Here is an 11569-nt window from a genome sequence, read left to right on the forward strand (position 1 = left end):
ACAAGAGGTCCTCCTCAGCCAGGGTATCAAACTTGTAAAACTTCGCAAAGGTGTTTGAACCCGACCAAGTAGCAGCTCGGCAAAGTTGTAACGCCGAGGATGAGCCCACCTTTCTGGTAGAATGGGCTTTCACCGATTTCGGTAACGGCAATCCTGCCGTAGAATGAGCCTGCTGAATCGTATTACAAATCCAGCGCGTAATAGTCTGCTTAGAAGCAGGAGCCCCAATCTTGTTGGTAGCCCACAGGACAAACAGAGCCTCTGTTTTCCTAATCTGCGCCTTTCTGGCAACATAAATCTTCAAAGCTCTGACCACATCGAGAGACTTTGACTCCGCCAAGACGTCAGTAGCCACTGGCACCACAATAGGCTGGTTAACATGAAATGATGAAACCACTTTTGGCAGAAATTGCTGACGAGTTCTCAACTCCGCCCTATCAGCATGAAAAATCAAATAGGGGCTTTTGTGAGACAAAGCCGCCAACTCAGACACTCGCCTTGCAGACCCCAAGGCCAACAACATGACCACTTTCCAAGTAAGGAATTTTAACTCAGCCTTGCGCAAAGGTTCAAACCAATGTGATTGCAAGAATTGCAACACCACATTAAGGTCCCATGGTGCCACTGGGGGCACAAAGGGAGGTTGGATGTGCAGCACGCCTTTTACGAAGGTCTGAACTTCTGGAAGGGAGGCCAATTCTTTTTGAAAAAAGATCGACAAGGCCGAAATCTGTACTTTAATAGAGCCTAACTTTAGGCCCGCATCCACACCTGCTTGTTGGAAATGGAGCAAACGCCCCAGGTGAAATTCTTCCATAGGAGCCTTCTTGGATTCACACCAAGACATATATTTTATCCAAATACAGTGGTAATATTTTGCCGTTACTTCTTTTCTAGCCTGAAGAAGTGTAGGAATGACTTCACTGGGAATACCCTTTCGGGCTAGGATTTGGCGCTCAACCGCCACGCCATCAAACGTAGCCTCGGTAAGTCCTGATACATGCACGGCCCCTGTTGTAACAGGTCCTCCCGAAGAGGAAGAGGCCAGGGATCTTCTATGAGCAACTCCTGAAGATCTGGATACCAGGCCCTTTTTGGCCAATCCGGAACAATGAGGATCGCCTGAACCCTTGTTCTTCTTATAATTTTTAACACCTTTGGAATGAGTGGAAGTGGAGGGTACACATAGACCGACTGAAACACCCACGGTGTCACTAGGGCATCCACCGCTATCGCCTGAGGGTCCCTTGACCTGGAACAATATCTCTGAGGTTTCTTGTTGAGGCGGGACGCCATCATGTCCACTTGAGGAACTCCCCAGTGACTTGTCACTTCTGCAAAGACCTCTTGATGAAAACCCCACTCTCCTGGATGGAGATCGTGTCTGCTGAGGAAGTCTGCTTCCCAGTTGTCTACTCCTGGAATGAAGACCGCTGCCAGAGCTCTGGCATGCCTTTCCGCCCAGTGAAGGATCTTCGTGGCCTCGGCCATCGCCGCTCTGCTCTTTGTTCCGCCTTGGCGGTTTATGTACGCCACTGCTGTCACGTTGTCTGACTGAATCAAGACCGGCAGACCCCAAAGAAGATGTTCTGCTTGCAGTATGCCGTTGTGGATGGCTCTTAATTCCAGAATGTTTATGTGTAGACAAGCTTCCTGGCTTGACCACTTTCCCTGAAAATTTCTTCCCTGTGTGACTGCTCCCCAGCCTCGGAGGCTTGCATCCGTGGTCACAAGGATCCAATCCTGAATCCTGAACCTGCATCCCTCCAGAAGGTGAGAACTGTGCAGCCACCACAGAAGGGAAATTCTGGTCCTGGGAGATAGAATTATTTTCCGTGCATGTCCAGGTGAGACCCGGACCACTGGTCCAGCAGGTTCCACTGAAACACCCTGGAATGGAACCTGCCATACGGAATGGCCTCGTAGGACGCCACCATCTTTCCCAGCAACCGAGTGCAGTGAAGAACGGACACCCTTGCCGGTTTCAGAATCTGTTTTACCATTTTCTGTATTTCCAGAGGTTTTTCCACTGGAAGAAAAACTCTCTGCAATTCTGTACCCAGAATCATACCCAGGAACGACAGCCGTGTCGTTGGATCCAACTGTGATTTTGGCAAATTTAGCCAACCGTGTTGTTGCAAAATCGTCAGTGAAAGAGCACCATTCTTCAACAATTGCTCCTTGGACCTCGCCTTTATGAGGAGATCGTCCAAGTACGGGATAATTGTGATTCCCTGCTTGCGCAGGAGAAGCATCATTTCCGCCATAACCTTGGTGAAAATCCTCGGAGCCGTGGACAGACCAAACGGCAACGTCTGAAATTGGTAATCACAATCCTGCACAGCAAATCTCAGGTAAGCCTGATGTGGAGGATATATGGGGACATGTAAGTAGGCATCTTTTATGTCGACCGACACCATAAAATCCCCCTCCTTCAGACTGGAGATCACTGCTCGTAGAGACTCCATCTTGAACTTTAATCTTTTCAGAAAGAAATTGAGGGATTTTAGGTTTAGAATCGGTCTGACTGACCCATCCGGCTTCGGGACCACGATCAGACTCGAATAAAAACCTTCCCCCTGTTGAGATGGGGGTACCGTGACAATCACTTGATTTTGACATCGCTTTAGTATCGCAGCGCTTACTATCTCCCTTTCTGGAAGAGAAGCTGGGAAGGCCGATTTGAAAAATCGGTGAGGGGGCACGTCTTGAAACTCTAACTTGTATCCCTGGGTTACTATATCTACTATCCAAGGATCCAGGTTCGAGTGCTCCCAGACCTGACTGAAGAGTTTGAGACGTGCCTCCACTGGCGCGGACTCTCGCAGCGGAGCCCCAGCGTCATGCGGTGGATTTGGTAGAAGCCGGAGAGGACTTCTGCTCCTGAGAATTTGCCACAGCCTGTGACCTTTTTCCCCTTCCTCTCCCCCTCACAGCAAGGAAGGAGGACCCATGACCTTTTTTGAATTTGTTGGGCCGAAAGGACTGCATCTGATAATGAGGCGATTTCTTCTGCTGTGCAGGAACATAAGGTAAAAAGGATGACTTACCCGCGGTAGCCGTAGACCCCAGGTCAGTGAGGCCATCACCAAACAAGACCTTACCGTTAAACGGTAGACTCCATCGCCGCCTTAGAGTCAGCATCAGCGTTCCATCGATGAATCCACAATGCTCTCCTTGCTGAGACTGCCATGGCATTGGCCCTTGATCCCAAAAGGCCAATATCCCTTACAGCTTTTTTTAAATATGCTGCCTGAGTAGCGACCCTGTAGTGACATAAATGGATTTCAGGGTATTTTCCTGCTTACGATCCGCAGGATCCTTTAGGGCTGCCATGTCAGTGGACGGAAGCGCCACCTTTTTGAATAGACGCGATAAAGCTTTGTCTACCGTGGGGATTGACTCCCAGCTTTCCCTGTCCCCAGAGGGGAACGGATATGCAACTGGAATTCTTTTGGGAACATGTATCTTTTTGTCAGGATTTTCCCAAGCTTTTTCAAAAAGTGCGTTCAGTTCATGAGAGGGAGGAAACGTTACTTCAGGTTTCTTTCCTTTAAACATACAGACCCTAGTATCAGGAACAGCAGGGTCCTCAGTAATATGTAATACGTCTTTTATCGCCACAATCATGTACTGAATACTCTTAGCCAGTTTTGGATGTAATCTGGCATCACTATAGTCGACACTGGAATCAGAGTCCGTGTCGGTATCTGTATCTACTATCTGGGCAAATGCACGTTTCTGTGACCCCGAAGGGGTCTGGACCTGTGACAAAGCATCCTCCATAGATTTCCTCCATGTCTGGTTCTTAGACTCAGATTTATCAAACATCTTAGCCAACTTAGTCACACTTGTATTTAAAACACTCAGCATATTGACCCAATCATCCGTCGGCGGTGCCGACACTGTCACTCTCACAGAACTGTCAGTCCCCACGCCAGCCTCCTCCTGGGAAGAGCATTCAGCCTCAGACATGTCGACACACACACGTACCGACAGCCACAAACACACTGGGCTATAGGGGACAGACCCACAGCAAAGCCTGTTAGAAAGACACAGAGAGAGTTTAGCCAGCTCACACCCAGCGCCTAACCCGGTTCTGAAGTCACCAATACTGCCCAGACCTGCTAGCGCTTTTATCAAACAATATAATTCACCAATTACTAGTGCCCCCCCCCCTCCCCGTTTTGCACCCTGTCACTTGCACAGCAGTGTGGAGGATCAGTGCCAGCGTCTCTGCAGCCTTCTGTGAAGAGAGAAATGGCGCTGGTGAGAGCTATGCGGCTAAGCCCCGGCCCTGACATGGCACGCTTCAGTCCCGCTCAAAATTCTTTATACTGGCGGGGGTCCCTTAACAAATGCCTGGGCACTGCTAAATTGCATGCCAGTGGTATTTGCGGCCCCCCCATGCTGCCCAGGGCGCCCCCCCTGCGCCCTGCAGTGCCGTGAGCAGTGTGGGAGCATGGCGCGCAGCGCGGCCGCTGCGCGGCACCTCAAGCCGTCTTCTGCCGTCACTAAAGTCTTCTGATCTTCTCATACTCACCCAGGTTCTATCTTCTGGCTTTGTGAGGGGGGTGACGGCGCAGCTCCGGGAACAAGCAGCTAGGCGTACCGTAGTGATCGAACCCTCTGGAGCTAATGGTGTCCAGTAGCCTAAGAAGCAGAGCACTTGAACTCAGAAGAAGTAGGTCTGCTTCTCTCCCCTCAGTCCCACGATGTAGGGAGCCTGTAGCCAGCAGGTCTCCCTGAAAATAAAAAACCTAACATTAAGTCTTTTTCTGAGAAACTCAGGAGAGCTCCTCAGTGTGCATCCAGTCTCGCTGGGCACAGAATCTAACTGGAGTCTGGAGGAGGGGCATAGAGGGAGGAGCCAGTTCACACCCATTCAAAGTCTTATAGTGTGCCCATGTCTCCTGCGGATCCCGTCTATACCCCATGGTTCTTGAAGCATCCCCAGCATCCTCTAGGACATATGAGAAAATAGCTAGCGAGCGATCAACTCAGAATGACCCCCAATAAGTGGATGTCCTAATTAAGAGTGAGAAATATTATTGCTTGCGATAGGAGAGCCTTTTAATGGGAAAAAGAAATGTAGATTAAAAAATGGACGCCACGCTTTATTTGTATTTTTTCCCTCAACAAATCTCAGGATTGCTAAAATTGGCATAAACACATATATACCGTGTCCAGATTTAGTCAGGTTTCATATTATACATTGTGCCTCTTTGTCATTGAATTATACCTTTATCATCTTTTGCATAGAAACATTAGTTTTTCATTTCTTTTTTTTTCAGACTTTCTCCTTGTCATCGCCAACAAGCAGCCCAGTGTACTGCCTTCGATTCAACACCTCTCACCTTTATGCCGCCCTGGCTACAACACTTCACGTTCTAGACTTCACTGTTTCCAGCCACTAATTTACAAAGCATCTATTACCACAATATTGGACGTTCGATATCAACCGAGACCTTCTTGTAACACAAAGGACATCTCTGGGGGTGTAAATCTGCTAAAGAACAGCTAAACATAAAATACTAGTTGATCCAAAATAAAAAGATATCTTACAGCCTTAACAAACTTTTACCTAAATGTTATCACTTTCTGGCAGAAAAGAAAAGATAAGATTGTATGTCCTTAGATGACTACCAAAAATTACCGTCTGTATTCCCCCAAACCTAGACTTACCTTATTCTGGGGCAGATGTATTAAGCCTGGAGAAGTGATAAAGCAGTGATAAGTGGAAAGTGATAACGCAGCAGCCAATCAGCTCCTAACTGTCATTTTTTCAACCCCGTAATGATTGGCTGGTGCGTTATCACCTTCCACTTATCACTTCTTTATCACTGCTTTATCACTTCTCCAGGCTTAATACATCTGCTACTCTGTTTCCTACAATAGGCTTTTAATAATAATAATAAAAAAAAAGTGAATGTGTCTAATGTGCACAGAAAACGTTCTTCCTCACACACGTACTTCTTATCTAAATTATCTTCTCTTTGACAAGTGTCTGGAATTTTTGTAGAATATCTGTGGATGTGACAAGAGGTTTTTCCAATGAGGTAGCTTGTGTTTTATGTTTAGGTGTCCTAACTATGTATTTACCAGGTTGTTTGGGCCTCATTGTCATTTATATATATATTACACACTATATCAATATACACACACACACAGGACGCCAAAAATGTCTTCTTTTTCCTATGGCACATGCAAAGAAAATCTATTTTCTTCATCTCATCTTTTATAGAAATGTTACAATTTTCAAAATGGATATTTATGGAAGATAATTTATATCACAAGTTTATTAATTCTGTACCCACCAAAGTGACTTTGTTGACCTTGATTTCCCAATGTGTTCCTTGTGTAATGACTTATGTGCAACCTTAATTGTTTTATATCCAAGTTCCATTTGCTTTGTTATCCAGTTTGGCGAACAGAAAGCTTTATTTCTTTATTCGTACTGATCGTCGCTGGGTGATGTGCAAGATGATAGCTTATTTTTATATTATAATTCCTTCCAGTAAAGAAGATTTATGTTTTGTGGTTCAAAATCGAGAGTGTTAGTCCATTAGCTTGTGAGGTTCCAGAATCCTTTCATTAAACTGAAATTAACCTTCACATTGTGCGTTCTGACTGTAAATGAGTTGCTTACATTAATGTACATACATATTCCTAAACAACAGAATATTTAATAATAATGAAATATCTAAATCAGTGGTTCTTAAAGAGATTATTGAAAAATATGTGTATTTGCGCATATGCAAGATCATCTTGGGAGCTACCGACCCTAGGTGTATGCCTGGTTTGCTATAAGCACCTACCCTATACAAAGTGCAAAAAAAAATCACCTCCAAGAAAGCATATTTTTACCAGTGGCAGAACTCCCAGAGGCAATGGAGACGCCTGCCTTCAGGCTCCAAGCCCTGAAGGGGCACCTTCATGTACAGCAGCACCTGTGTGGTTCATGGCTAAATCCAAGTGTGACCACAGCTCTTCCAATGGAGCTCTATGGTTCACCCACTACTGCTGCAGTTAATCGTCTCTATCCCAGGAGCTCTGCTAACACCTGCAATAGGGGACAGGATGGCTCCCACCTGATACCGCTCAGCCTGCGGTGCATCCGCCGCTGCTGCTGGACTGTGAGATGGAATCCACCATTAAATACTGATTCTGCATGCCGCAGACAGCTGAATCTCGTGAGTCTGACCCTGTAACGTAGCTGGAGCCCTGCCAGACCGGCTGAGAGTGCTATATATCGATCTACATACACACACACATTCCAACACACCATATTTGATTTCTCTTTTTTTAAGGGGTGGGTACCAAACTCCAACTTGCCTCTGGGTGACTGGGATGAACTTACGCCACTGATTTCACATCTGTGCATATCTGCAGAGCCTGCAATTCTGTCAGTAGGCTTTTACACCTCATGAGGACGACTCTCTGAGCTGGAGGACTTCAGGTGTACTAGCCTTTCAAGCAGTTTGGACTGATTTGTGCACCATCCTATTTATTGGAAGTTTGAATAGGCCTCAAAAGCCCCCTCTGCCCCTCTTGTCATTTGGTGTTGGCCGACTGATGGTATCGGTTACATATGGTAGCTTTATGGGCAGTATCACCACCAATAAGCTACACAAGAGACTGTTTCAAGTCAGGTAACCTATTAAATTATTAAAGGAATGTGTTGTATCGCACGCTGTGATTAAAGCTGTATGGATTGCTTCAAAGAATGCAAAATTATGTTGAGGTGTGTTGCTCCCTTAGGCAGCCATTATGTACATGCATCACATTATACAGTACGATGTGCTTTTTCTTAATCAGGTATAATTCTTGTTTGTCCCAGACTGATAAAAAAAAACCACACTGCTATTGAGGCTGATACATTAAATACAAGTTAGCTGATATTAAAGAGACAATAATCCTACTGTAAAGTGCATTGGAATTTGCTCTGCTATATAAGAAACTGTTAATAAATAAATAACATTCACATGTACTGTATATACAGTATGTAAACGTTCCAGGAGCTTTTCAGATATTTAAAGATGAATTCCTATTTTTCTGATGCACCTTAGAAATCTGATGCACCTTAGAAATCCTTATTAGGGGAACTGTGCAAATGTGTGTTTGAAATTACTATCAGAGGTTAACATCGTGTAAACAGCTACATAAAGAATAGAGTGTCTCCAGGGCAGAGAGACAGACAAGAGCAGTGAGTCAAGTACTCTTCCCTGCATATTGGCATGAGTCAATGTTAGGCTGTGATTCAGTAATGGTGCTGACTTCCAGGAAGGGACCTACTAGCTTCAATCAATAAGATGAGGGTATTTTAAAGATGAGTCCATTAATAGCCCAAAAGTAGTCTTATTAGTGTGTTTCATTACAAAAAAATCCATAACTTCATCTGATGAAGTTGTGAGTTCTTCCACCATGAAACGCGTTAGTATGCTACTTGTTTAGCACTTAACCGATCTTTACAATATCCTCAACTTAATAATTAGCCAATAAATATCCAGAAGCTCAAGAACTTTATTGGTTATCTCTAACAGTCTAATTTGGTTTAGAATTTGTAGCTGTCACTCACTGCTGCATCAGACTGCCTAAACGATTACGCTTATATTAAAATCAATAGGTGGTTGATGCATTGCCATTCATAACTCATTTTACATGTGTTCTTTTCTAAGAGATCTCTTACAATGCAACTATCCGTACACACACTAAACACAAACAAGTGTTCTTTGTTGGTTACAGTAGCAATCAACAAAAGTTGGTTTAAGTGTTTGCTGCAACCTCACTAACTTGGGGTAATTTCTTCCAGAAAGCCTTTTTCCTATTTTCTATTGTCAGAATGTAAGCATAATGAATACATATAGCTTCCACAACAGACCAATCTATAATAAACTTAATGACCAGATATGTAAAGTAAATGAATAGGGCATTTTGTCACTAATGATGGCCTGTATGTATTGTTGACATTGACAGTACCATTATCAGGAATTACGCATGTAATGTGAATGGGGGAGTTTTCACCTGGAAGATACGAAATTGCCCAATATGATGATCATTCAGTAGAGAGTAGAGATTAGCAATGACCTTGTCTTGTAAGGATACTGTATTCCTACACCTAAGACAAGCTAGGACACATTATAAAACGCCAGAACCTGTCATTCTTGGAAACAGTGATCTGGCTTGTAGCTTTTATTTTATTTATGTTGGCACCACAAAAATGACATTCACAATGTCAACATAATGACCAGGTTGCCATTATGTCCATGTTGACATGATCACTGTTGGCATTTCCACCATGTCAACATAATGACCATGTCAACATTCTGGTGTCAACATGATGACTGAATACTCAAATATAGAAACATCCAATACAGTGGTGTCTCCAGAGGTGGGGCTGCAGCACAGTCCAAAGTTCACATAGGGGAGCCATACCACCTGCCATCCCAAACAATGCCAGCTGGGACTCACTGGCAGTTGATGTGGCTCGCCTATTTGAACTTTGGACTGTGCTGCAGCCCCACCTCTGCCACTGCTCTAATAGATCAATTGTGTCATGTTACCAGCAAAACTAATACTTGCACTTATTGAGATGCAAGCAATGTGGGCATATAGTGAGTTAACGCTTTCAGGGTCCTCCTGCTAAGAATTTCGAAGAGACCGTTTAGAGTATACTTTATGCACTGCAAACTGCCTGTATTTTGCTTGCCTGTATTGCTTTGCAGATCATCTTAACAATTATTTTCTACTAAAAGAGAGGGGAAGTGGCCACAGTTAAGATGCAGGGATATTCAGGAAAATGAATAAAGTACATTTACAGAGGAGAAGGTCCTAACAGAACTTTCAAAGCTGAAAGTGGACAAATCGACGAGGCCAGATGGAATACATCCAAGGATACTAAAAGAGCTTAAAGATGTGCTGGTAGCACCATTAACATAATTATTCAACCAGTCATTAGCTACAGGAGTAATTCCAGAGAACTAGAAAAGAGCTAACGTAGTCCCACTGCACAAAAGTGGAAGCAAGGAAGAGGCAAACAACTGCAGTCCAGTACATCAGTAGTAGGGCAATTGATGGAAACCCTTTTTTTTTTCAATATATATTTATTGAAGCTTTCATAATAAAAGAACACACAATACATGCATGAGAGTAAAGATAGAGATCATACAATGAAAAGCTACATATTTTAAACAATGTAACTACACAGACATCCATTACAGCATGTCTTCAGTGTCACACCCCGCGGGCAGCGGCGGCCGCGCTTGCCTCTGCGGGTGTCCTGGATGGCCTGGCGTCTCTCCCCTCCGGCGGCCTCGGGGGTCCGGCGTCGGGTCGGCGGGTCTCTCCGGCGGCTCCCGGAGCGAGGGCGCCGCCATGCTGCTCTAGATTAGGTAGGCGGAGCGGGGCTGACGTCATCTGCCCGCTCCGCCAATCAGACTAAGGCGGGAGGTTCAAAGCCAGACGCCGAGCAGGGAGCCGGCGCCTGTGTATCATCATTCTGCTTGTCAGAAGCAGTGATCTCCAGAGCTCCCTTGTTCCTGTTTCCGCTGTGCTTTCCAGTATACCAGTGTCTTCAGTGTCTCAGTGTTTCCTCACGCCTCCAAGCGCCCGAGCGCCATCACGCACTTCCGTGCCTCCAAGCGCCCGAGTGCCATCACGCACCTCTGTGCCTCCAAGCGCCCGAGCGCCATCACGCACTTCCGTGCCTCCAAGCGCCCGAGCGCCATCACGCACCTCCGTGCCTCCAAGCGCCCGAGCGCCATCACGCACCTCCGTGCCTCCAAGCGCCCGAGCGCCATCACGCACCTCCGTGCCACCAAGGCGTCCGAGCGCCATCAAGCACCTCCGTGCCTCCGAGCGCCATCTCGCACCTTCGTGCCTCCGAGCGCCATCACGCACCTCCGTGCCACCAAGGCGCCTGAGCGCCATCAGTACCTCAGTGCCTCAGAACCTCAGCACTCCGGTGCCTCAGCACCACAGAACCTCAGCACCTCGGTGCCTCCGCACCTTAGTACCACAGAACCTCAGCACCTCAGTACCTCAGTGTCTCAGCACCTCAGTGCCTTCAGTACCTCAATAATACCAGCACCTCTGTACCTCAGCACTTAGCACTTTTACTAGTCTTGTTTTTCAGGAGACCTTCATCATTCCTCCGTGCTTCCTGCTTACCGTCTTCATCCTGTATGAAGAAGACCTACATCCGGCCATCTCTATTGCGACCCAGTAGCGGTTCCTCTTCCCTGTCACCGGAAGAAGCCCAGAATCCACAACACCCTTCGACCAGGTCAGTGATAGTATACACAGGCCACATGGACCCGGGGAATCGGAACCCAGAAGCAAGTGCCATCCAAGATCTGGTTTCCCGTGTTCAGAGTCAGGAAGCGGCGCAAAACCAGGTGATGCGGTATCTCCAAGAACTATCCGGCAGGTTGGATCAAATTCAGGTTTCCCTGGCTTCAGTAGTTCCAGTTCCAGTACCCACTCCGGTAGTCGTTCCTGTTAATGCTCACGCAGTGTCCGGTACCAGGTCACGCCTTCAGCTTCCCACTCCCTCTCGCTACAATGGCAA

General features: G+C 46.1%; 1 protein-coding gene across 3 annotated transcripts in view; it reads left to right on the forward strand.

Annotated features, from left to right (window-relative positions):
* Positions 1-6615, forward strand: part of FBXW4 (F-box and WD repeat domain containing 4) — a 482200-nt gene extending 475585 nt beyond the window's left edge. For all 3 annotated transcript variants that reach the window (XM_063961882.1, XM_063961883.1, XM_063961884.1), the window contains one exon: positions 5295-6615. In XM_063961882.1, the coding sequence (XP_063817952.1) occupies positions 5295-5417 (123 nt within the window). In that variant the 3' untranslated portion in view covers positions 5418-6615. The remainder of the gene's footprint in view (positions 1-5294) is intronic.
* Positions 6616-11569: the final 4954 nt, after the last annotated feature.

The sequence above is a fragment of the Pseudophryne corroboree genome, chromosome 3, assembly GCF_028390025.1.
Source record: "Pseudophryne corroboree isolate aPseCor3 chromosome 3, aPseCor3.hap2, whole genome shotgun sequence".
Taxonomy (NCBI): domain Eukaryota; kingdom Metazoa; phylum Chordata; class Amphibia; order Anura; family Myobatrachidae; genus Pseudophryne; species Pseudophryne corroboree.